A 27,684-nucleotide genomic window follows, 5' to 3' on the forward strand; every position below is an offset into this window, starting at 1 on the left:
AGTATGGAAGCATGGAGATTCACCGGTTTATACGGCCATCCCAAGGAAGAGAAGAAGCATAAGACAGGGACATTATTGTGAAGAATACAGATTTGAAGAAATGTGGCTTAGAGATGAAACTTGCGGCGATATTGTGAAGAATGCGTGGGATTAGGGTGGAGATATTTGTTCAAAAATTGCTCACACATCTCTGAATTTGATTGCCTGGAGCCATAATAAATTTGGAGATTTTGTCAAAGAATTGAAGGAGTACAGAGCTAGTATGGAGAGTTTGATGGCGTGGAACTAGAATGATGAAATAATAGCACAAATGCGAGCTCTGGATGATAGAATGGATGAATTAGAAAGCAGGGAAGAACTCTATTGGAGGCAACGAAGTAGATAAGACTGGCTCAAGTATGGGGACAAAAATACAACTATTTTTTCATACGAAGGCCAGCCAGAGAAAATCAGAAATCACATCAAAGAAATTTAGGATACAACTAGCAATAAATATACGGAGGAATAGCAGATTTCAGAAGTCATGGTGAGGTATTTTGATGACCTGTTCTCTTCGAATGGCCTTGTGGAGGTCAAGAATGTGATTGAAAAGATCGACTCTGCTGTTTCGGTGGGCCAATTCCATGAGCTTGCTGCCCCTTTTGATGATGAGGAAGTCCGTGAAGCGCTTTTTCAAATGCATCCCACAAGAGCCCTAGGACCCGATGGTATGTCTGCTATTTTTTTTCCAAAAATTTTGGAGTATTGTTGGTAATGATGTGATCGCAAATACATTGAATATTCTTAATAATGGAGGTGATGTAGGTTCTATTAATCAGACTCATATTGTATTGATTCCGAAAAAAAAAAGAGTGTGAGTCTCTTATTGATTATATGCCTATTAGTCTGTGCAATGTACTGTATAAAATAGTGTCAAAAGTTTTAACAAACAGACTTAAAAAAAAATACTACCTTCTATTATTAGTGAGTCACAGAGCGGGTTTGTTCCTGAAAGATTCATTACTGATAATATTTTAGTGTCTTACGAATGTATTCATTATTTGCGTAAGAAGAAAACTAGAAAAAAGGCTTTCTGGGTCTTAAGCTCGATATGAGCAAAGCTTATGACAAGGTAGAATGGGACTTTCTAGAGAAAATGATGATGAAATTTGATTTGCCGGATGGGTTCGTGGAAAATTTTATGAAATGTGTCTCATCGGTATCTTTTGATGTTCTTGTTAATGGACAACCATCTCGAGCTTTCAAGCCAAGTAGAGGACTCTGGCAAGGTGATCCCTTATCACCATTTTTCTTCATTATGTGCGTTGAGGGTCTCTCGGCCCTTCTTCGGGATGTAGAAAGGAGAAATGTTATACATGGGGTAAAAATTGGGAGACATGTAGAGCCTATTAACACCTATTTTTTTTGCAGATGATAGTCTGCTGTTTGTGCGGGTAAATGAGGAGGAAACTGACAAAGTTCTGGAGATTATGTCGACCTATGAGTTATCTTCTAGGCAGAAATTGAATATGGAAAAATCAGAGGTGTCTTTCCGCCGAAACATTGATCATGAGAAGAAAAATACTCTTCAAATGAAGTTATCTTTTAAGCCTGTCGAAGGACATGATAAATATTTAGGCCTTCTAACTTACATTGGAGGTTCTAAAAAACAGGTTTTTCAGAGTATTCAAGATAGAGTTTGGAAAAGACTCAAGGGTTGGAAAGAGAACTACTTATCTCAGGCGGGGCGAGAGATTCTCATCAAATTTGTTGCCCAAGCGATCCCTCTTTATGCTATGCAATGTTTTTCTATCCCTATGAGCATCCTTAATGAGGTAGAAAAAGTGTGTAGAAATTTTTTTTGGGGGAAAAAAGGTGAAGATCGGAAGACTTGTTGGGTGGCTTGGAACAAGATGTATCAGTCAAAAATTAACGGGGGTATGGGCTTTCGAAATATGCAGCTTTTTAACAAAGCTATGTTGGCAAAACAAGCAAGGAGAATATTAACTAATGAGCAATCCTTGATGTCCCGGGTTCTCAAAGGTAAATATTTTCCGACCTCGAATTTTTTTGGGGCAAAAGTTGTCTTGAGAATGAGCTTTACGTACTTGGAGATCAATTTTTAGTGTGAGGAATGTGATTGAAAAGGGGGCAAGGAAAAGTATTGGCGGAGGAAGTAGTATTAGCATATGGAAGGATCCTTGGGTGCCTAATCTCCCAATTTTCGTGTTATTTCGCCAATGGGTGCAAGGGAAAATGTTCCAATCTTTGTGAAAGAATTGTGGGACGATAAGAGCTGGAATTTGAGCACACTAGCAAAGTTGTTTACTCAGAGAGAGATTGATGAAATATGTAGTATCCCAATCCCCTTCTATGATGATATTAATGAATGGTGCTTGCATTTCTCGAAGGATGGCCACTATAGCGTAAAAAGTGCTTATAATCTGTTAATCAAAGATGAGGAATTGAGCAGGGAGTCTACATCAGTTGAGATATCACCCTCCAAATGGAAGACCATCTGGCACGCAAAAATCCCTCCAAAAATAAAATTTTTTGCATGGAGATGTATAAAGGATGCTCTGTCAGTCAGAATGCGTCTAATTGCTCGAGGGATGAATGTTGATCGCTTGTGTCCAATGTGTGGGGAAGCTGAGGAAACTACTATACATATGCTGCTACATTGCTCTTCCGTAAGGCCTATATGGAAGCATTCTGTTCTGAGGCTTGAATCTATGTTTGATGATGCTAGCTGCCTTCGTGCTTGGTGTGCTTTGGTTCTGAAAAAAAATTAAGGAACCCAAGTGGTGGGATAATTTTTGGAGTCTAGCATGGGGCGTGTGGTTAAGGCGAAATGCATGGGTTTTTGAGAAGAAACGAAAGCTTGAGAGTGACATAATTCACAAAGCCTCTGGATTGTTGGAGAGTAAGAATTGGCAATGGAAAGAAGCGTGCCTACGGCACCTGTGCAATACTTGGGTTCGATGTGGAAGGCCCCTGAGGTTGGAATGCTTAAACTGAATTCTGATGCTTGTTTCCAGCATCAACAATCTCTCGAGGTAGGGGGTATTCTAAGAGATCATGAAGGGGCAGTCCTTGTTGCCTACTGCTCGTCTTTCACGGGAAGATTTGAAGTGGATGTTGGTGAAGCCATTGCAATGCGGCATAGCTTGAGGATTGCTCTTGATGCGGGGTTCAGAAATTTAGTGCTTGAAACGGATAACATTAAATTGTTCCATCACATGAAGAAAGGAATTTCACCCTCGAATGCTTTTGGAAATGTTGTGAAAGATATCGTCCATTTGTCTAGGGAGTTCCATGTTTGTTCTTTCTCCTTTGTTAAGAGGTTAGGGAATGGAGCTGCTCATAGCTTAGCTTTGTTAAGTAACAATTTTAATGAGTATCATGTTTGGTTAGAGGAATATCCCCCGGAAATTCATGGGGCGATTTGTAATGATGTTGAACTTTTGATGAATTAATAAATGATAAGCTTTGGTTTGTGTCAAAAAAAAAAAGTATAGAAATTGTAAGATTGATAAATAAACCCTAATTTAACATCATACCTTTAAATAAAACCATAACAAAAAATCTGAAAAAAATGGATGATGAAAATCAATGATATGTTGTAATATATCAATAGTTTACACAGATTTTATGAAGATTTTGAAGAAACTTGTATGATTTTGGGGGGGATTAGAGGGGAAAATATTGAGAGAGAAAGATAGTTGTTAGAAGAGACAGAAAGTGTACGGGGAAGAGAAGAACAAAGAAAATTTCAAATTTTAAGTTGCTTAAAATTACGAAATTGCCATTACTAAAGGTGTGTTTTGTGCGGTTAGATTAAAGGAAATCAACGGTGCAGATATGTTCTTATATAAGATTGAATTCTTATATAGAGGAGGGTTCTTATATGAGTCTTTTTATATAATTTAAGAGTCGTTTTCAACATTCAACCACAACACTCCAAACCCTTAATTCTCAAAATCTAATCCCTCCTACATTTTAACTTTGTTTTTTTTTTTTTTTTTTTTTTTTGCAATAACATTTCAATAACTTCCACTTCTAAAAAAAAAATTAAATAAAAAAAACTTTTCTATAACTTCCACTTTTACTATTTTTTTCTTTCTAAATATACATACTACATATAATCGTATATATATCCCATACGTTAGCACGGGATACACTCTATTAATATTAATTGAAAAAATCCGATCTACTATAAAAGCTTAACGGTTCAGCCGTCAGACACTCAGACACAACCCTCAAAATGTTGTTCTTACTTTCTCTCTATTCCTCCTCTCTTTCTGTCAGAAGCAGAATCGAAATTTGTTGATTTTGAGTTCGTTGCTCACTCAAATTACTTACATTCTCCCGAAAAATCACCAAGGGTTAGTTCAATTTTGTTTATTTATATGAAAAATTCATTTCTTTGTCTTTCAATCTTTGAGGGTTATGTGTAAATTTCTGCTTAATTTTGTATTCATTCAACAACATCCCTAAATTATGATGTTTTTCTCTTTAATCTCCTTTTCCCTTTTAATTTAATTTTCCTGTGTTTTGAAATTTAATTGATGATTACTGTAATTATTGTGCGATTAATCGTTGATTTCTGTAGAAATGTGAACTACCAATAAACTTTGGCTTGCCTTTCATTAGCACATAATCAAAGTATTTATGATATAATCAACTAGAGTTCCTATCCTATATCAAACTCTAGGAAAACCTAGATAAACTAGGAAAAGATAAATCCTAATATTATCCAAATAATCTTAAATCTATCTTAATACCCCCCCTCAAGTTGGAGCATGACAGTCATAAATGCCCAACTTGAAAAGAAGATTATCAAACTGAGCTTTCCCAAGTGGTTTTGTGAAAATATCTGCCAATTGAGATGTAGTAGGCACATGATGAGGAGAAATCAAACCCTCGGTTATTGCATCACGAACAAAATGACAATCAACCTCTATATGCTTAGTTCGCTCATGAAAGACCGGATTCTTGGCAATATGCAAAGCTGATTGACTGTCACAAAATAGAGGAATAGCTTTAGGATGTTGAACACCCATACTTAATAACAAAGCCTTTAGCCACTTTAACTCACAAGTGACCCCTGACATGGACCTATATTCTGCTTCTGCAGATGATTTTGAAACTGTATCCTGTTTCTTAGTCTTCCAAGAGATTGGCGATTTTCCCAAAAATACTAACCAACCTGTTAGAGAACGACGGGTAAGAGGACAAGCCGCCCAACTGAATCACACCGTCCTTCCAATGTGAGGTCACTATCTGAACGAAGCAATATGCCTTGACCGGGAGTCCCCTTCAAGTAACGAACTACCCGCAAAGCTGCATCCCAATGCTCTTCGCGCGGTGCCTGCATGAATTGAGATAGAATGTGGAGCGAATAAGCTAGATCCGGCCTGGTCACCGCTAGATAGATGAGGCGCCCAACGCCGAATAATCTGAAAAGTTGCATTCTTTGATTTTGTATTCTTTGGCTGAGATTAATTCTTTGCTGATGATGAATTAAATTAAAATTCGAACTAAGGAACTCACTTGAGTAGTTAAATTATGCGATTTGTACCCGATTGTGTTGATTACGACCATGTGAGAATTTGTCCCACATTGAATAGACTAATCCTCGTATCACCAATTGGTTTTAGGATAGAACCTCGTTTTGTTATGGTATTATTGTATGATGATGGAGTAAAGGTCCGTTTATCGGCGATATACATGTTCAAGTGCATAGGTCTCACAAATTAGCTAATAGTCTTTTTATTATTTTTAGTAGTTGTCAATTGGTTCTTAGATGGAACATCGCTTGGGGTATGATAATGGGATTAAACTCTTCTCATTACTCCCATCTTTTTAATAAATTTGTTTACTATATGATGTTGTCCATGCTTTTATGTAAATATTGGGTATGATGGAGAACATTGTGCATTGTTTGACGGCTTGATTCTGATATTAGGGTTCATGGCATTGATAAGTTTATGTTCTGTTCTCATTTCTTAATTCGATGTTATGCTTACGAAGAATTTTATTGAATTGGTGGACAGATTACTTGTCATGGAGGCAGGATCTAGGCCATTGGAGGATGGATTTAATGGTATGAATAGAGAAGGCAACAAGAGGCAGATATTGGAATCAACGGACAAAATTGATCGATTGAGCTTACTTCCGGATGCCATTTTAGTTGACATTCTTTCTGTCATCCCAATAGAATCCGCTGCTGCAACCTCCATCTTATCTCGCCGATGGCAATACCTTTGGACTCAGGTCACTCATCTTGTCTTTGATCTCTATCACCTCCAGTCTAGTATTGGTTGCTATAACTGGACTGAACCATTCTTTAGAATTGTCGACCACATCCTTCTGCAGCTCACCGCGTCCAAAATTCATAGCTTTTGTCTTAAATTTCCTTATGGTAGTACCTTTACAAATGATATGCAAGAAAGCTACGGCGACTCTTTTGAATCTTGGATGAGTACTATTTGTGGCCGACATCCTCAAAGAATTGAGGTAACAGCATCTTTTGGGTCTTATATTCCTCTACCAATCTGTGTTTTTGAATGTCGATCTGTCGTTGAGCTCACTTTGAGGGGAGCCCTGGTTATTGCAGTGCCTGATTGTGCACCAGTATGTCTTCCTAATTTGAAGAAGTTCAGTTGTCATCTCGATGTTTTAGCCATTGACTTGTTGACCAGACTGTTTAAGTCTTCCCTGTTATTGGAAGAATTGACTATAACAGGTCATTATATAGAGGGTGTCTGTTGTTTTGATTTATCAGCTCTTAATTTGAAAAGGTTGGTTGTTGAGATAGTCGAGGAAACACTAAAAGGAATAAAATTTGTGATCAATTTGGCAAAGCTTGAGATTATCTCATTAAAAGCTCTTACGGTAGATTCTGTTCACTTTGTTGAGCATTCAAGTGCTTTAAATTCTGCAGAAATTTGCATAGAATCTGGGTTGTTTGGCGAAGATGATTATGTTAGAAACACAGTAGAACTTGCTAAACTGATTTCTAATGTTAAGTCACTTTGCCTAAATATCAGTACAATAAGTGCACTTAATGATTTGGATGGCGACAACCCTCAGCCACCTTTGGAAAATTTGACCGATCTTAGCATCAAATCTGGGATGGTGAATGCTGATAATGGTAGCTGGAATGATGTGCTGCTTTTCTTAAGATGTTCTCCGAACTTGCAGGCTCTTGATATAGCGTTTGAAACACATACAGATATGATAACATGGGCTTTACCACCAGATTTTGCACCTCCTCTTTGCTTGACTCGACTAAAGAGGATAAAAATCAAAGATCTTAGAGTCGATGAGGATGATGATATTAAGATGATGGCTTACATTCTGAGCAATTCAGTAGCATTAGAGGTGCTATCGGTTTATGTTTCTGTAACCACTACTATGGACGGAATGTGGGATGAATACAAGCTCTGCGAGACGTTGTTCCACCTCGACAGGAGTTCTTTAACCTGTGAGATTCAATTCTTTGGTCAGCATATCACATCTTCAAGTAAGGGCTTCAATAACACCATTCCTCATTGTCAAATTTTCCGTCTGGTTAACCTGGTTATCAGTTAATCCTGATTCTTTGGCAGCTCCATTATCATGGTTTTTTTTTTTTTTTTGTTTTTTTTGAAAGAACGCTTAATACCAAATCAGCAAGTGGTCATTGTTGACCTGTCCCGTCGCAAAGATGATGGATGAATTGCTTCTGCTAATCAGATACTTCGTATTTAACTAGCTATGTAGTGTATGTACTTTGCCTGCATATGTACAATTTTTATTTTATTTTTATTTATTTCTAATTAATTTACAGGAAGAAAAAAGAGTTTCATCATTAATAAAAGCTAGTCAAACGATGCATATGTACAATGTTGAAACTAGCTTTTTGGGATGCTCTATATTAGCTCTATGTTTGTACTTCGTAATGTACTTAATTAACTAATTTAAAACTAACAAATTTAAAAATAATTAGTTTCAAGATAATTAAAAAAAAAAATCGCAAACCACCCAGCCACCAACACCAACCCAACCACCTCCACCATCCTACCTCCCATGAGCCACTAGCCCCACACCCACCACTACCACCTGACCCGAAACCCCATTACAACCACCCTTACTCCTGTTTCAGGAGAGAGGGCGTCCGAAATCAGGACGAGGGAAGGGGGGCGTAATCGGGATAGAGAAGGGGAGGGGGTCGTAATCGGGACGAGGGAAGGGGGCCTATAATCGGGGCGGAGAAGGGGAGGGGGCCAGAATCGGGACAGGGGAAGGGGAGGAGGGTCGTAATCGGGACATAGAAGGGGAGGGGGGCCGAAATCGAGACGGGGAACGGGAGAGGAACCGGGATTGGAAGGGGGAAGGGGGTTTTCGAGGGTTGGGGTTGGTGGTTAAGGAAGGGGGTCAGTGCAGCGCCAACGCGGGGGAGAAGGGGGGTCTGGGTGTCGTCGGAGTTGGGGGACAGAGGTCGGGTTGGCGGGGAGGGTGGTTGGGCTAGTGGGTGGTTCTTTAATTAATTAATTAGTATTTTTTTTATTTTTCTTAAATTTTTTTAATATATTTATATTATTTTTATTTTTTGACCAATCTTGTGTAGACACATGTAATTTAACTTGTTATAACAACTTAGATGACCAGTTAGGAGTCTTGGGGCCATTTGAAGCGGATTCTTATTAAAGTTTCAATTATTAAAATTCGGATTATTAATGTACAATGTTCAAACGATTGTGTAGTTGGATAGGGCTTGAAAATAGCTTTCCAACGATATATTATAAGCCTAAATTCGACTTATAACGGGAAGTTATAGCCAAAATACTAAACCGAACCCGAACCAAGCCTTACCTGCGACCCAATGATCATGTGGAGGGTTCATTAACCTTAACCTCAATCCTAAACCAATTAGTATTTATTACAAGCTTCTAGAATCATCTAGAATGTTGTTTTCGTTCCTAAATCCATTAGGATTTATTGTGAGCTTCTAGAATCCTCTAGAAGGTTCTAATTTATCCTATTTTTTAAAAGATAAAGATTTAAGAATTTTACATCGGATAAAACATCTATTTTTCAATGATCCTAGTCCCGGTCAAATTAGAATACGTACGAAAATTTGATTAACCCAATCCGATTGGAAATCAGATTCCATACAAATCCTATCTTTCCAAAACCATCGTTGAGCAACAGCACTATCGCGCAGCGATGGACCTGTCGCGCCGCGATGAAAAGCGTTTTATTTCGATTCGGATTCTGACTCTTTTCTGATCCTTTGACTCTCTTTTTTCCTTATAAAAATAGGTCATTCCACCCTATTTTCAATCATCAACAAGCTTGGTCACCAACAATCATCATCAAATCCCTTCTCTAATATTCTTTCTCTCTCTTGATTCTTTTCTTAGCCTAGCCTAAATACATCCTTGATACTTTTCCCTAATCAAACACCATACCTCCATCACGAGCTTCGAATACTCCTAGCCAATCTCGAAGTCCTGCAACCTCGACGTGAAAGGTTGATAGTTCTAAGCGTTTGGTCCCAAATCTATATTTCAATTTATTTAATTTACTTGATTTAATCTTTCTTGAAGTTTACTAACGCGTGTATTGTTTTAATAGAAAGAGGTACGAGACATCAAAGTGAGTAATTTGATTACTTAATTATCTTGATATAGAAATCATGTTAGGATGTTGATTTTGATTCCTAGTATCATGTTAGGATGTTGATTTTGATTCCTAGTATCATGTTTAGGGTGTTAATTAATATTTCTAATGTCATGCTTTCTAGTATCATGTTAGGCGAATGCTTTGATTATGATTTTTATTAGTGACATGCTAGGGTTTATTGTTAATTCGTTTAGTATCATGCCTAGGATCTTGCTATTAATCATGTTTTGATGAGATTATGATTATATTGATTATGATGATGGTTGTTGTGTCAATTATACATTGCTTGATTATTCATGATTATTGTTATTGCTTTATCATGCCTCTTTCTTGAAATAACGCCTAATAAGATAATTAATAATTTGATTTAGGCTTAATATGATTTTAATTCAAGTGATCACTAATAATAATTTAATTGTGCATTAATAATCAACCACATAGATTAAATATGCTTAGGGTTGATTTGATGTATGTATGATGATCAAAAAGCGCACATGAATATCATAAGAATTTAGTAGAGGCCGATTTAGGGCGGGTTCAATCTCTTTTAGGTTGGATTCATACCATCATCCCCGAAATCCAGTCATAGTTGCGGACCACTATGGAGTTAGCGATCTCCGTGATCGTGAATGGGGTGTAACCTTCACACTCGTGAACGGTATAAAAGTTCCTAAACTTGTTGGCGACTCATTTATCTCTAGCTTCCTTCCCTTTGGACGCCACCATGCTTAAAGGCATGATCGCAGTGGGGCTCAAAGTTGAGTTTGAAAAATTTCCTACAGTTTTTTGCGACTCCACTGGGGAGGATTTCTAATTTTGATTCCTAAAATTTATTTTGGCAATTGATTTAGAATGAGTGGATGAGATTTGAAAGATTCTAGATATTCATGAGCGTAATTTTGATTAACATTGTGGCATAAGCATAAAAAGGTTCGTATTGGAAAGATTCCGTAATGCGTCAAAAACATAGGATTTTTACACGTAGGAAAAGCTGGAAATATCTTTCCCAACTAAAATTGAATAAACACTGCTAAAAATCGAAAAAAAACATCGAATTCCAGAATTACCACGACGCCCTGGAACTGTCGCGAGACAACAACAACTGTCACCAAACGACAGCTTTATCGCGGCGCGATAGAGACTGTCGCTGCTGTTTTCTCGCGCCGAGTTCTCGCGACATTGCGCCAGTTTTCTGCTTTCGTGTTTTGACCGAGTCTAGTACTGTTTTGCCGATTTTACTTCCTAATTGAGTTTTTTTTGACTTTTCAGAACCCATATGTGTTCTACATATAATCTTAGCCCCTGGGGATTCACGTTCCATCCACCCTAATGAATGCTCCATGTAACAATGGGTGCATCCGAGTTTGTGAATTCATCAAACCATGGAAGCAAGTTTAACTTGCGGGGTCCCATCCATTGTGTCAACCCTTCTAAGGTAAGGCTTCCACACGATGCATCCGGACTCATAACCATGGACCCTCTTGGACATCATAATCCTTGACCTTAGAGATCTAGAGCTATGGTTAGGTTGCAAACTCATTGCATCATATTGTGACTATTTGACTGCTTGTGCATTCCTTACTATGCATACCTTACTTGTGATTAAACTAACCTTTTGTGTTGCCTTGTTCCTTGTAAATAAAGTCTTAACAAACTAATCAAGGACTAAAAAGGACTTTGCTTAATTAATTTGAACATATGAAGTCTAAACATACTCGACCTAGTAGTCCATAGGCTTAAACCTTTGAAAGGATCACCGAAAAAACAAACTAGATTGACTCCTTGATTAGTGTGAAAATTTGGTTTGTGCCGCATAACGCCAAGTCTATCGCGCCGCGACAATCTTGTCGCGCCGTGATGGAACCAGCATTCCGCGAAAGTTCCATCGCCACGCGATGGTTCGGTTTTTCTTTCTCGAGTCTTCGTGTCGAGTCTAATTTCCATAATTAACCGATTTAATGTATAAACGAGGTCTTAACTTAGTCTTTGCTTGAGTCTAATCACATACTTAGTCCCATGGTCATCACACGAGTCTTGCACATGTCACTTTCACTCACGAGTCATCGTACACACTTTGTACATACTTTTTTCACACCATGACCATGTCTTAGGTCCATGCATGAGCCGTCCTTTCCGTCATTTGAGTTGAGGGTCCATTATATTCCCAGATTTTTCCATATCATTTCACAAATAAATTCTTTCCCTTTACATCACATTCCATATATTACATACCTCACACTTTCTACATTCACATACTTTCCTTTTTCATGCTTCCCCATACATACCATTCCCCTCATACGCTATGACCATAAGTTTTAATGACCCGTGACCCGAAGCAACCTGACCCGATTGACAAGTTTACGTATATGTAATACTCCCTCTGCTTTTTATAAAATGCCTGATATGCCTTATGTTGACTTTTTGCTCAATTCACGTAATCCACTTTGACCCACATTAGTGATTTATATATATATTTCAAAAAATATAGTAATGTAGGTAATTGTTGGAATATCTCAATGTATTGTTGTCGAATATCAACTTTTATTATTTACTAGGGTGGCCTATGCGCGCGAAGGGGCTAGCTCTTGCAGAGAAGTTATATTGGCGTGTGTTTACACCTTTGGTTTAGGTAGTAGTTTTAATATGTACTATTTGGTTTATTGCCTATGTGGTGGCTTTGTACAAGAGATTGAAAGCCACCAAAATCTTTTATGATGATTATTTTTTAAAACCCTCGAAAGTTTGACAATATTATTCCAAAATTATTATTAAATATTATTTAATTGATTTGCATCCCTTCATATCATATTATTACATATCCCTTCATATATTAAGGGGAAATTGTTAGTTTTCTTAATTGATTTGCATGTTTCAATAATACTTAGTATAATATTTCTAGTGTGGTTTTCATCAGATGAATTTTTTGTGAGCTTAGGTCATACGGAGTAATAATATGTGAATGTTGCAGCTAAAAACTTAATAATGTAAGTTCTTTAATGATTTACGACCATCTGACATCTATATCTAATACTGAAGCAATAACCACTTAGTTATATTCTTCCTCTTAAATTCCCATAATTAATACCAGATTTTTTTTCCTCTTTTCTATAATCGATTTTCCTTGATTTTTGGATTTATAAGTTCTTTATACCTCTTGATAAGATCTGCTCAAATATCACTATTTAATATGAATCACATTCACAATTCCATGACGTTGTTTATGTGCCATCAAACAATGTACATTTCAAAACCTAATAAACCTTAACAATAGTTACAGTTAAAGGACGATAAGATTGTATATGAGAAGAGCAACCACAAAGGAATAAACAGTCTCTTGGTAATAAAAAATTAAAAACATTCTCTTTCGTATTTATAATAATAATAATAATAATAATAATAATAATAATAATAATAATAATAATAATAATAATAATATATGAAGTATAAGATGAATTTAAAAAAAAATTACAAGTTTTTTGTTATAATAAAAAATAAAAACTTTGAATTAATTGATGATATGTTTGATGAAAAAAACATTACATATATTAATGAGGTTAAACATATTAATGAGGATAAAAATGTGAATATACATTTTTGTACATATTTTTGTACACATTTTTTAGGGTATAGTTGGTAGCACATTATTCCTAAGAGTTTTCTTATACTTTTTATAAGGTAGGGATATTAATTGATTATTAAAGATATTCTCGGTCAAATTTCTATATTGGCATACGTGCCTAGTTAAAGTGGGACACTTAATTACTCTCTGTTTTTTTTAAAATATTTGTATCACTTTAATTGGTACATTTGTCGAAACCTAACTTTAAGCATTAATATATTTAATTGTTTATTACTAAAAATTATAATTTTTTTTTATAAAAATAGACATTGTAATTAATTCAATGATATATTAAATAATAATATTTATTCAATGGTATATTAAATAATAACATTTATTAGATCTATAATATGGAGTAGTAATAAATTAAGGCAGAAGGAGTATGAGAATGATGCCTAAGTCAAAGTAATGCAAAAACGAAGGTTGTAAAAGCAGAGGGAATAAACATGTACTCCCTTCACATTTTATTACTTGCACCACTTTTTTTTTTGCGGTCTTATTCTATTATTTGCTTCATTTCTTCTTTTGGAAACCTTTCACAATATTTTACTAATTTCTCTCTCCTAGTGGACCCCCCAAATATCATACTTTAATATTTCAATATTTTTTCTCCTCTCAGCTATCATATTTATTTTTCCACCAACCCCACTTCCTTCATATTTTGTTACTTTCTACTAATTCTCCTAAATATTACGCGCATGAAAAAATGGAGTAAGTAATAAAATACGGAGGAAGTACAACATAAAAAAAAAAATCAAAAAAAAATCAAAAAGTAAAAAGGATAAAAATCAAACTTTGGTCAATAGAGTGCGTGTATTTTTCTTTGTTTTTGTAGGATGTAATAATATTACATCCGCTTTTTAATAATCGTTGCAGTTTTCATTTATGTCAACTTTATAATAATTGCAACACTTTCGTATTTTTGTAAAGACCCACTATTATTTTATTGTATTTTATTAATTTCACTTTTACAAATATTTCATTACTTCCTTTTTTTTTTCTACCAACCCCATTGAAATTATATTTCATTAACCTTGTTTTATTCACATTATTTTTTGCTAAATTGAAATTATTTTTTTATAAAATGAAATTATTTTTGCTCAATTTATATTATTTTTACTTAAATAAAATTATTTTTTAGTGATTTTCTCTTATTTTTTTTATATTACTGATTTTTATTGAACTAAACTTATTTTTATTAAACTTAAATTATTATTAATTAATATTATTTTGTAAGGGGAAGAAAACAGGACCTAAATTACTGCTTTTTTTTTTTTTGCCTCTTCTACTAACTGTATTTTACATTATAAACAATTATCTTTTTATCCCAATCTTATAATTTTTCTAAAAATTTGTCCATACCGTGATGTTGTGATTATTACGGAACGGAGAAAGTGGTTAAAAAATAAATTATAACATTTGTAAAAAAAATAGTAGAGGGAATAGTTTAAATTTTATTTTTTTTTTTCATTTCTTAGCAACGGCCTAAAAGTTCCACTTTTGATGAAATGAGTCACAAGACAAACATGCTCACACTTTAAAACTCTGATATCTTACCTTAAAACAATAGAAACTTCTTTGCCTATATAATTTCTCCCCCAAACAACTCTTCTCAAATAACCCCCCAACAAAAAAATAATTAATTCATCCCAAAACTCCCCCAAATTCTCCAATACAAAAACCATGAATTCCAATTCCAATAAAAAGCTCAAATTTGATCCACCATTCGAATGTGATGATCGATTGAGCGCACTTCCCGACCCAATTCTCGTCGACATTCTCTCTCTCCTCCCCTTCACCGCCGCAGTAACCACCGGAATTTTATCGCGGCGGTGGTTTCACTTTTGGAACCAACTCACAACCTTTCGAGTCGATGCCGATACCGATACCGTCCCATTCGGGTGTTACAAGAAGTTTTGCAGTGTCATTGATCAAGTGGTACACCAGCTTTCCTCGCCGGAGCTTGAAATCTTTGAATTTCAAGCTCCGCCGCCTCCATTTGATTGTTCTGATCAATTCAAATTATTAGTTGAACACATTATTGACCGCCGTGTTAAGGAGTTTAAGGTAAATTTCACAAACCATGATTTTTTTGATCGGATTCTTTTGCCGGATTTTGTGCTTCAGAGCAGGTCATTGAAGGTTCTTGAATTAGGGTTTGGGTTTGATTATAAATTGCCTGAAAATGGTGTTAATCTTCCGAATATGAGAAAGCTTGATGTTAGTATTTATGATGATAATATTGATTTTTTGGGAAAACTTGTTAAATCTTGTCCTGTGTTAGAAGATTTGCAGATTGAAGGGGAATTGATGGATTATGAGAATTCGATTGAGATATTTAGTCTGAATTTGAAGTTGTTGCGAATAGGTGTCGTTTGTTATTCGCCGCTTACTAAGGTTATGATTGATGCACCTAAACTTGAATACTTCAATGTGAGTGGTCCTAATTTGCTCAAGTTTTGTTTTGCTAAAGTCCCTAGTAAATTGTTTGATGTAGAAGTTTGTACTACGTTTGATGGGGGTATATCGTCGAAAGGTTTTCTCGAATGGGAGCTTGTTAGATCGATTGCGAATGTTAGGACCCTTGTTCTACAAGGGAATATATCCCCTGCCTTCTATTACATGAACAATTATCCATTGCCGGTTTTTCAAGGCCTTGTATCCCTTGAATTGTCCTTGCATTTTCCGACATTTTGGAAAGGGTTGATGCGCTTTCTTGAATTCTGTCCGAACTTGCAGATCATTAGGTTGCAACGTATTGATTTTGCGTGGTATGGAGCTGGTTGGGTTAAACTCGATATTGTACCAGTTTGTTTGTTGACTAAGGTTAAGAGCATAATGTTAAAGGATCTTGTTGGAGTGAAACATGAGTTGAAGCTACTTAGTTACATTCTACTGGTAGCAAAAGTTTTAGAAACCCTTCAAATTACCATTGCTGTCCCTAAATCTGAGGAACATAAAAGCCTTTTGTTACGCAAGGAATCCGAGTTTTGTCATCAATTGTACAGGTTTCCTAAGAGTTCGATAGGCTGTCAGATTAAGGTAGTTAGTCCTATATCTTCTTATTAACCCAATTTTGTTTCCCGACAACTTAAAGTTATACTGAAACAAGTTTCTGCGATCATAGTGGAGAACAAGATGCAAAATATCATGTATAAGTAGTAGTTTATTATTGCCTTCTTGGTGCATATAGAGCTCATCAACTGCTATAGTATCAGTACGTACCTTACTGTGAGCTATATTTTGGTTATTGCTATAGTTTCTGAATGGGAAATCTTTGTATATCGAAAAAAAAGTGAATGCAGCTTATTAGCTAAGTTGAGTTGTATGCAAGTATATTAGGAAAACATAAAAATAAAAAATAAAAAATTCTTCTTTCATGATATATGTGAGGAAGTTGTTTGTGCTTTTGGATTTTTTTTTTAAAAAAAAACAATTCAGTGCATAGATGGATTATATGAAGGCTTCTTTGTATGTTAAAGAAGTGAAGGTTATAGCTGTGTTTGGGAGTATGAATAATGAATTAATGATTAATCTTTAAATCTAGAAATAAGGATTGCATAAATAGCTACACTTTATACTTTGACAAAATTTACAAATATCACTTTTATTATTTTTGTGATTGTCACTCAACATCATTCATGATCTTTATTTCACGCTGACTTTTGATAGCATGTTAAAGGATCAATTCAACTAAAAGCTTAAGTTGATGATTGAAGCCTAGGATTGGTTTATATACTCTATTAGTTTCCTTTTCTTTATACTTGTTTTGTTAAAGTTGTGGCGATTTTTGCCGGAAAAGAGCGAAAACTTGCTGGAGTTTACCGTTAGTGGTCTGTATTTTTTGACGTGTTTATTTTTTTTTTTTTGCGTGTTTACCTAAAGCGTTTGCCATAAAAGGCTAATAATTGGTTTGAATTTGCTCATCGTTTCCCTAAATCTTGCTCCTATGCCGGAAAAGTTGAAGCATGCTACACTCTGCATATAGATCAATGGTGTTTTACTTTTGGGAACATCCAAAGTTGTGCTATTATTACAAGTTTGACTATATTGTGTTAGAACAAAATTGGAGGATAAAACAATAGAGATCGAATATTACATCATGTATGTAACTTAATACTGCTTTTTTAATAGTTTATTATCGCACCTCTATGAACAATAGGATAAACAGGACAAAACTTTTGAGATACAAAGAAGAGACCAATTGGTTTTTTTTTTTAATTTTTTTTATTTATTTTTTTATCTATCTATCTAAACCAATCTATAAGAAGTTAGTAAAACCAAGAGAGTATAGAAAATTTTCTCTCAAAAAAAAGCAATTTATTCTTGATCATGCATTCTTAGTTCAAGTTAGGAAAATCATGTCTATTTATAGAGAATGAGGGATGTAACATGAAAGAGTGTCCTTCAAAATGCATGTCTTTTCACCCAATAGGCATCAACTAAACTATATTGTAGTAAGTACAATCATTAACTACTTATGTAGCAAAGGAAAATCACGCAAAAGACACCAACGTAAGTTAATATTCAATTACGTTTCATTGCTATATATATATATATATATATATATATATATATATATATATATATATATATATATATATATATATATATATATACTTAAATATTGCCATATTTTATTTACTTACGCTCCTTTTATAAAAGGAAAAATTGATTTTAATAATCGCAACTTTGATCGATTTTCTTTAAATCCCAACTTTTGATTATTCTTGAATAATCCCAACTTATATAGGTATCTTCCTAAAATAATACGAAGTGTTATTTTGTTGCTTTTGATGATCCATTTTGGAACTATTATGTAAAACAAAAATAAAAGTTCGGATTATTATTAGAATATGGCTATATAAGCTGAGATTATTCCGAATTAATCAAAAGTTGTGATTATTTAAAGAAAATCAGTTAAAATTAGGATTAAAACCAATTTTTCCTAAATTAAATATCATACCATATTACTAATATCCTGATGTAAACTCCCATGATGTAAATGTGAATTCAAAAATCACATTTAATATAATAAACAAAAATCACATTAAATATAATACATGTTAAATGCTTTCACCTTGCTAACATGACAAAACACTCAAACTTATGCGCTCTGAATATATCAAAATGATTGAATTACTACTTAGTATAATATACTCCCTCTATTTCTATTTTTTTTTTGCTCTTTTGACTGTGCAGGGTCTCCAAGACGCTTCTTAAACCGTCTATATCTTTATTTTCATACACGTAAAAATTATAAAAACGTGATATTAATAAAATGTACAATGAGACGAATCTAACAAGACCACTCATGACTATATTATCTTTTATAGATTAACGGTAATTTATGGTTAAATTTTTCAAAGTTTGACCAAAAAAATGGCAATGGGAAAAAATAAAGGGATGGAGGGAGTACTTAACAATGATTCCAACCATAATGATAAACTAAGGTTTGAATCATACAACCACTTTGAACCGTTGAAGATATTATACATACAAGTTCATACAAATTTTCATGTATTAAAAGTTGAGATTATTCAAAGAAAATCAATCAAATTTAAGAATATTAAAACTAATATTTCCTAAATTAAATCAAACCATTATTTGACTAAACCAAATTTTAAAAAAAAATATATACACTAAATAGCGGGTATCGATGTTTTACATATTATTTAATGTAGATAAAAAAAGTAACCTGAAATTAATAGATATAATTCTTACTCTCTTCCAATAGTTATTATGTGCACCATGGTGCACCTTGAAATAGGTGCAACACGTCTATTCTTTTGAACATTTAGTAAAAAAAAATTGAACACTTTACAAAAAATGAACATTTGTAAAAAAAGTATGAACACGTTACAAAAACTGAATATAAACATGCAATTTTATATGTTCATATTTTATTATGAAATGCTCATTTCATATGCAGTAAATGTTCAGTTTATATTTCAAAACTATTGAATTATTAAGAGTTAGAGTGTTAGACAAACTACTTCCAAAAAATTAATGTTTATTATATAGAGTTGTATTTATTATGCTACATGTTCAATATTTGCAATTGTTCAGATTTTTTTACTAAATGTTTAAAATTTGCAATTGTTCATATTTTTTTTACTAAATGTTCAAAAATATAGGCGTGGTGCATTGCGATTGTTCAGATTTTTTTACTAAATGTTCAAAATTTGCGATATTCAAATTTTTTTTACTAAATATTCAAAATTTGCAATTGTTTAGATTTTTTTACTAAATGTTCAAAATTATAGGCGTGATGCATTTCGATTGTTCATATTTTTTTTTTACTAAATGTTCAAAATTTGTGATGTTCAGATTTGTTTTACTAAATGTTCAAATTTTGCATTTGTTCATATTCTTTTTACTAAATGTTCAAAAGTATAGGCGTGGTGCACCTAATTCTAGGTGCACCTTAAAATTTGCGACTCTATTCATCCCTTATTGTTTGCACCATTTGATCCAAAAAGATCTCACAAAAAATAGGCATATGGTGCAAACAAAAAGGGAGGGAGGGAGTAACTAATAACCAAATCTGTATTGTGTCTGCCCAACAACTCTACACCAAATGATCGAATTGTGTACTATTTAAGTCCAATAAGTGGATTTATGGTCCAATAATAATTAGTATTTAAATATTTTAAATTATTGAGCTTAAGGCCTGATAAAATATTAATTAGTCACCCATTCACACTATAGCCCAAACCCATCTAGCTACTTAGTATGAGGCCCAATCAAAATAACTAAACTGGCCCATAATTAATAATTTATGAGATTAATTTCAGGAGTATATCTAGAAGTCAAGTGCCACAAGGCCCGCAAATTAAATAGTGTTATATTATTTATGTTCCTTTAATCACCATACTTATTAATCATTAATCAATTAATTTTCATCCTTATACCTACCTCATTATTATGTACTAGTTAATGCCCGATCTATGCTCAAATTTTTCATTTAATACTACTTTCGTTTCGTATTATCTACAACATTTTTCACAAATGGATGTTACACATTATCTGCAACTAAAACTTTTCTCTTTTAGTAATTTTTTTTGCGTATAATTACCAATTTACCCTTACTTAACTTCAATAAACACATTAAATCACATTTTATTAATCTATTAAACTAAATTAGTTCATTCATTAGTTAACCCTAACCCTCATTCTCTCTCCTCTATCACAACCACATCCACCAAACAAACACCAACACCACCACCACGTTTTCTCTCTCCTCTCTCTCAGCCACCACCACCACCACTTTTCTCTCTCTTCTTTTGGATCACACAACCACCACACCGCTACCACACACCACTCAGTTCGATCGTTGCCCCTTTTCCTCATGACAGTCGCCGCCGCTTTCTCCTCCCCTCATCAGAGCCGCGCACCACCTATTCTTCCCTTGCCAAAGTCGCCGCTCCTCCTTAAATTAGTAATTGATTAGGAAAAAGGAGAATTTGAGATTAAGCTTGAAATCTCATATCTAAAGCAAATTTGGTGAAAGATGGCTCGATCATGAAAGATCGTGGTTACGGAGTGGGTGTGGGGTGTCTTCATGGTGGGTAAGATAGGTGAGGGATAAGTTTTGGTGGCTGCGAGTCAGGTGGGGTGGGTTTCTGGTGGTTATGGTGGTGGTTTTGAATCTTGGTGGTGGTCAGACGGTGGTTACGGGGTGGGTTTGTGGTGGCTGTGAGTTTGGTAGGGTGGGTTTTGGGCATGTTTCGAAGCTTGTGGTGGTGACATGGGTGGTATATGGTGGTTTCGGTGGTTAGGGTGGCCTGGGTATTTGTGTGGTGGTTGTGCGGCCGATTAGTGTTGCTGGTGGAGTATGTGGGTGTTGGCGATGGTGGAGTTATCTTTCTCTCTTAACCAATTAATCACATGCCCCTCTATTTCCTAATCTTTGTTTAAGAAATTTTGTCTTGGGAATTGTGCAAGCTAGTTTGTTGCAGATAACTTGAAACGGAGGTAGTATATGATTGAATTATCTTTATGCATAATATAGAAAATTAATTTTGTTTGATGATTCGTTTTTTTTTTTTTTTTTATAAATTTTTTGGAGGATGTATGATAATTTACTTAGTTGATCAACAATTGGATTTTATCAAAATTAACAAACCTTTCATATTTGTACTCAGTCAAAATTGAACATAGGATTGTGAATGTTAAGATAAGAATTTTCTACTTCGTACCTTATCTTTTACCTTATTAAACTAACTTCTAAAAATAACTTCATGTTTATATATATATATATATATATATATATATATATTTTTTTTTTTTTTTTTTTTTTTTTTTTTTTTTTTTTTTATTATATATATATATATATATATATATAAAATCGGGTTACCATGAGAACTAGCCGAAAAATAGGAACTAAGAACTAATCTGGACCGTTAGATCTAAGGAAAGAGGCGCGAGATCTAACGGCCTAAATTCATTCATACATTTCAAGCGCTATTTTCTCTCTCATCTCTCTCTCTTTTTGCCGTTTTCTCTCTCATCCGCCATTTTCAACTGCTTAAAACTACTTAAGATCTTCGAAAAACCGCCATAACCACCATATTCAACTGCTTAATTACACTATATAAGCACAATTCAAGTTCTATCATCTGCATTTCTTCAATTTCGGAACCAAAATCGCGAAAATAAGCAAAAATTGGCGAAAATTAGGTATTACTTCGAAAATTTGAAGTTCATACACTTTTGTCTAATTTTGTTGCAATTTCTTACTTATTTTTGTGTTTTTTGCTTGAAGTTGTTGAATTTTAAGCAGTAGAAGTTGAATCGAAGTATTTCGAAGTTCAAATTGCTTGATATTCAAGTATTTTCGGAATTCTGTTTGGTTTTGTTCCAATTTCATTTGATTTACTTTTAATTTGTGGTTAAATTTTTTGTAATTTAGTTTACAATTGATTAAAAGTTAATTCGAAGTTGATTCAAAGGTTTTTTTTTATTTATTTATTAATATTTTTTTTATGAATTTTGCCAAAAATTTAGATCAGTTTTTTTTTTATTTTTTTTTTACGAATTTTGTATAAATTTATATCAGATTTTTGTAAAGAATATTGATAAAAATTTAGATCTGTTTTTTTTACGAATTTGAGTAATTTTTGTTCTATTGCTACTAATTTCGACTAATTTTAGTTAGTTTTTGAGTAATTGTTGATAATAGTTAAAAGTAATCAAATAAAAGTTGATATAAAATAACTAAAAGTGAATAAAATAAAATTATTAATTTGAAGTAGTTTCCTTTGAGTTTCAATAGTTTCCTTTAATTTTGAGTGGTTTATTTTTACAAGTAGATAGAAAGTGGCTAAAAGTAACTTTAAATTGATTTAAAGTTAATGAATTACTATATGATCTGTAGCTATTATGGCTTGTGTATAAATCAAGAAATTGATATGGTTGAAATGAGGATTGGTTTTTTGTTTCGAAATGTTGCATGTGTAGAAATCCTTTGTTGATGTTTTTATAATAACAAGAGTTGATTTGAAAGTATATATATCAGGCAGTTTAAAACCATCAAGTATAAATCGAGAAAGTATGATTCATTTTTGTTTTGTATTGCATGCAGATTAAAATGACGAAAAAGTCCAAAGAAAATTGTTGCAAAAAAATCTTAACACAACCTGATGCAACAAAGAAACCTCAAAAGGAAGATCCTACAGGAAAAAAAGCCCCTGCAGCACAGAAGATATCTCCAAAGAAACCTGCAAATTCAAAGAAATCTCCAATTAAAGGTATATTATCTTGAAGTAAAAGATTCAATTTATAAAGTAAATAGAAACAATTATAAAGTAAACCATTCGCCTTTATAAGTCTATGCTATCAATATAAATATTATAATGCATACAATTGTATGTTTGAATATAAAAAGTAAATGATAAGTTTAATAAAGTTTATTAAAATGCTTATAAAGTAAATATATATATATATTTAAAGTTATCTAACATATTTTGTATTTATATACTCCTTGTATTAACAGAAACTCATTGTTAAACTTAACTATATTAGGTGCTAAAGTTTAAGGGATTTCAAAAAAAAGCATATACTGATAAAGAGAAGGCTTAAGGAACTAGAACCTTCAGAAGGTTAATAAATATTTATTGTATTAGGTTCTAAAGTTAGATTGATATGTTGTGAATTAGGTTGTTTGTTCTTGAATATTTTAATTTTAAATGTAAATGTTTTAATATCTTCTAGTTAACAAAATATAGGAGCCAAAAAAAGAATAAAAGCTAAAGTTAAAGATAGCAATTACGAACCAGTAGAAGATAACAATGAAGAATCTGATCGATCATCAGAAGAAGACAGAAAAAATACAAAAGCTCATTTAAAGAAGAAAATGAAGCTTGACAGCTCAGATAAAGAGGTATAAGAAGTTATACAGGTTAAAGAAGGAAGTGACAACGATGATGGTAATCTAGACATCAAGAAAACAAACTGCAGACCCAATGTAGTATTTGTTATTATCAAGGACTTTAGTGAGAGACAGAGATCAGATGTTATAAGTGTTGGATTTGGAGGCTTGCTTGAACTAAAATTGACAAAAGTTTCAACAAAAATGCTTCCATGGCTTTGTCATCATTTCAATTAAAAAAGTTGTATGCTCAAGATTGACATGATGAAAGAGTTCTCTGTAAGTTCCTATGATGTTCAAGATGTTTTCTTGCTTCCAAATGTAACAAAGAACAAGTTGACTTATCAGTTAAGGAAGCAACCTATAGCAAACATCACGATTCAGAATGAGTGGAAGAAGAAATTAGGAATTGCAGAAAGCGATGACATCTTTGTGAATGATTTGGAGAACAAAATAAAGAGTCTAAAGGAAGGAGGTGATGATTTAAAAAGGTTTTTTGTGATGTATGTTTGCAGCACATTCTTGGCCGCTATTGCAAATACAGTGATAGATTACAAGATAATCAGCTATGCAGACAATGTAAAAGAAATACGTAACCTGGATTGGTGTGGTTATGTACTCAAAGCATTGGGGAGCTTCAAGAAAAACAAGCATAAGATATCAAGAATAGGAATCAGTGGATGTGCCTTGATTCTTCAGATTGTGTACTTTCATCACCTTTCATTTAGAGGACAGCCTGAACCAACAACATTGCCCTTGATCAAACATTGGACAGATGAGAAAGTAAGAAAATTGCAAGTGAAGCAAAAGCATCATTTGGTCAAGGAGAAATCCAGAAAGATGTATATCCGGTTTGTAGAAAAGGAGGTCAACAATCATACTTAGGTGATGTTATTGAGACTGCATATAGGAATTTTTTGCTGACAGAGAGAGAAGATTAGTCTCTTTCAACCTTCCAGATGGTGTTATGATAGATAGTGAGATACAAGAGGCTGCACATGATGTGGGTATTTTTTCTAGCTTGCAAAGACTTCTTGTTTATTGACTTGTTAGATTTTTTTGTATTTACTTTTTGTATTATTCTATTTACTTTAAACTGAAATGCCTTTACTTTGATCTCATGCTTTTCTTTGGGAGTTTGATTTATTGTTATTTTGTTTTGAATATGTACTTTGGCATGTATTTTGCTTTTCTTTGGCTGCTGCTGCTGCCCTGCCAAGGTGCTTTTTAAAGAAGATAATCCCCGCATTCTTCGAATTAAGTGAACCAAAATACACAGTGAGTGAATTGAAATAGATACACAACATAAATATTATTCTCATTTTTATGCATTATTTTGATAGATTATCCTTTTACTTTAATATAAAATCCTTTTACTTTAACAAATACTTCATTTACTTTAAATATAAAATCCTTTTTAGTTTGTCTTACATGTTCCATTTGGCTTGCTAATACGTTATATATATATATTTTGGTTGTTGATTTTTTTTTCTTTGTTTGAAATATTGTTTTTTATTTGCTGATATGTTTTATTTGTTCGCTTACATGTTTTTTAAATAGGCTGAAATCATATCTAGCTAAGCTGAAATATTATCTTTGCTAGCTTATATGGATTTCATGTTGGCTGATATGTTCTTTTTGTTTGCTTATATGATTTATTTTGTTGGCTGATACGTTTTTGATAATAAATTTTTATGTGCTGATTTTTATATATAGCTGATATGATCTATTTTATTTGCTGATATACTCTATTTGTTGGCTTAAATCTTGTATAAGTTGGCCGAAATCTCAAATGCTATAAGCTGAATTGTTACCTTTGCTGGCTTATATTAATTTTATGTTGGTTGATTTGTTATCTTACTAAACTTATATAATTTATTTGCCTGGCTGATATGTTTTTGATAATAAATTTTTGTGTGCTCATGATGAGTGCCATTTATGGCACTCAAATAGCATTATTTTGGATGATTTTAGTTGCTTTATAGCTTTCTCTATGCCTTTTCCCTTAGTTATAGTCTTTTATTCTCTAGTTGATCTCATTCTAGTTATTTCTCCCTATTTCCTGTATTTTTGTGAATTTTATCGTCTTTTCCCTTTTGATTGGTTGCTATTCTTTATTTTTAGGAGAAAGGTGGAGTTCAAGGCCCTTCATGGTGATTCCTCGGGTTAGATTATGCTTAAAGTGCAAGGTAGATGCTTTCTTATGGCTCACAAAGTAAGGGATGGATTCCTCCAAGACTTGATGCTTGCGCCCTCATGCTGCGTTCTCATGAAAGTATGGTGCTGAACCCACCGTAAACTCATTTTGGGACTGCCATCCCCACTGACGATCAAGAGGAGCGCACCTCTTGCATTGATGGGCGCGCAGAGGAGATCCCCTGCTCTAGGGGCGCAGGCGTGCAAGCAGGCGGCGCAGGCGCGTAGGCTTGTGGCGCGGGCGCGCCACCTAAGTTCTCTATTCCGTACCCTATTCTTCGCGATCGCGCATTCCGGAGTGAGGGCGCGCCTGTACGGGTTTCTTTTGGATGTCCACTTAATTTCCCCTTAGTTAGTTATTCTAGAGAGAGAATTATTGATTGAGTTCTTAGAGAGGCTAGAGAGAGAAGTTTTGGAGTTAGTTTGGAGAGCTCTTAGATTTTAGAGAGAGAAACTCTTGGGATTTGATTTGTACTTCAACAATTGCTTCAGTCAAGTTTGGATTTCCTTCAATCAATGATAATTAGTGAGTTTTTCTTTCTTTAATTCTTCTCCATTGCTTGATTTTGCTTTTGATTCATGAATGATTGCTTGATTTGTTGATCTTTTGGTTAATAGTTTGATTGATTTGAATTTCTTCTCAATTTAATTTAAGATGATGATGTTTGTGATTTATATAGTTTTGTGCTTCTACTTCAATATGCTTAGTGAGTAGACTACTTGCTAGGGAGATGGTGAATCATGCATGAATGATGGATTATTGCCAATTGATGGATTTTGATTGATTGAATGTTGTGATTAAATTGGTTGATAGAATTATGCATGTGGTTGAATTGTTGAGGAGTGATCAACCTTGATTTTCAAGCTAGATTGCATTGTGATTTCTAATGACAGGAACCATTGATTTAGGAATTGCAATTGTTGATTGAATTTGATTTGTGATTCTTCTTTCTAGTCATTCATAGAAGAAACCTAGTTTGATTTCTAGGAGATAACCCTTTGAGTTCTGTTGATTGCAATTACTATCCTCCTTTGCATCATTTGGTTGATTGATTTCCCCTTAATTGGCATAACCATCATGATTGTATGTGGATCCTAATCCCTAGTGCTTTTGATATTGATTTTTGATACGATATAGATATTTTCTTTGGTTTGATTAGCCCTCTTGACTACACATCATATACTCTTCGGAATAGCTTAACGCATAGACTATAGTGATTGACCCCCATTCCTCGTGGATCGACCGTCGACTTACCCTATACTTGGTTTAGGATTGGTTGAGTGTTATAAATTTTTTTGATAGGGTTCTAAGTATTTAATGACGTTCTTAGACACCTCCTGTCAAATTAGCGCCATTGCCGGGGAATGACGTAGTTGTTTGCTGATATATTTTTGTTATATATTTTTTATTGTCTGATTTGATTTTAATTTGGGTGATATGCTCTTTTATATATAATCATTCTATTAATCATTTATTTCATTTTCATTATTATATATAGGAGGTTGATGGTGACAATGTTATCGGTGAAGGCAATCCAGAAAAGAGTGGCAAAGATGATTCTACTTCTGATGATCCAAGTCTTTCACAAATATCTAGTTCTTCACCAGATAATATTAAAAAGAGTGGACTAATGTTGTTGCTGCTGAAAGTGTTAGTCTTAATCAAGTTCCTGAGAATGGTTCATCATTGAAAAAGAAGACTATTGATTTTCCAATTCCCTCTTTTTATCTATTTGACAGTCTAGAAACTCCTCCTACCCCTCCTGTTACTTCTAATCCTACTCCATTCCTCATTTTAATCCTCCATCAAAATTGCCTGAAAATAAGAATGAGGTATCCTGAAAAT

General features: G+C 33.8%; 3 protein-coding genes across 3 annotated transcripts; all 3 read left to right on the forward strand.

Annotated features, from left to right (window-relative positions):
* Positions 1–523: 523 nt before the first annotated feature.
* On the forward strand, positions 524–2,105 carry LOC110739896. The gene is made up of 2 exons (XM_021920377.1): positions 524–707; positions 1,411–2,105. The coding sequence occupies exons 1-2, from the start codon at positions 524–526 to the stop codon at positions 2,103–2,105; spliced, it is 879 nt and encodes a 292-aa protein (XP_021776069.1).
* Positions 2,106–4,030: 1,925 nt separating this feature from the next.
* On the forward strand, positions 4,031–7,838 carry LOC110739854 (F-box/LRR-repeat protein At3g26922-like). The gene is made up of 2 exons (XM_021920338.1): positions 4,031–4,364; positions 6,036–7,838. The coding sequence occupies exon 2, from the start codon at positions 6,046–6,048 to the stop codon at positions 7,573–7,575; it is 1,530 nt and encodes a 509-aa protein (XP_021776030.1). The 5' UTR covers positions 4,031–4,364; positions 6,036–6,045; the 3' UTR covers positions 7,576–7,838.
* Positions 7,839–14,953: 7,115 nt separating this feature from the next.
* LOC110739897 (F-box/FBD/LRR-repeat protein At1g16930-like) lies at positions 14,954–16,339 on the forward strand. The gene has a single exon (XM_021920378.1). It carries the CDS (start codon positions 14,954–14,956, stop codon positions 16,337–16,339), a length of 1,386 nt encoding a protein of 461 aa, XP_021776070.1.
* The last annotated feature ends 11,345 nt before the right edge of the window (positions 16,340–27,684 follow it).

Source organism: Chenopodium quinoa, unplaced genomic scaffold, assembly GCF_001683475.1.
Source record: "Chenopodium quinoa cultivar QQ74 unplaced genomic scaffold, ASM168347v1, whole genome shotgun sequence".
In the NCBI taxonomy this organism is placed as follows: domain Eukaryota; kingdom Viridiplantae; phylum Streptophyta; class Magnoliopsida; order Caryophyllales; family Amaranthaceae; genus Chenopodium; species Chenopodium quinoa.

Bases quoted from the DNA above. Each gene is read 5' to 3' on its own strand.
- LOC110739854 (XM_021920338.1), top strand. From the start codon at position 6,046: ATGGAGGCAGGATCTAGGCCATTGGAGGATGGATTTAATGGTATGAAT.
- LOC110739896 (XM_021920377.1), top strand. From the start codon at position 524: ATGGTGAGGTATTTTGATGACCTGTTCTCTTCGAATGGCCTTGTGGAG. The intron at 708-1,410 runs GTATGTCTGCTA...TTTTTTTTGCAG, and splicing joins AAGAGCCCTAGGACCCGATG to ATGATAGTCTGCTGTTTGTG.
- LOC110739897 (XM_021920378.1), top strand. From the start codon at position 14,954: ATGAATTCCAATTCCAATAAAAAGCTCAAATTTGATCCACCATTCGAA.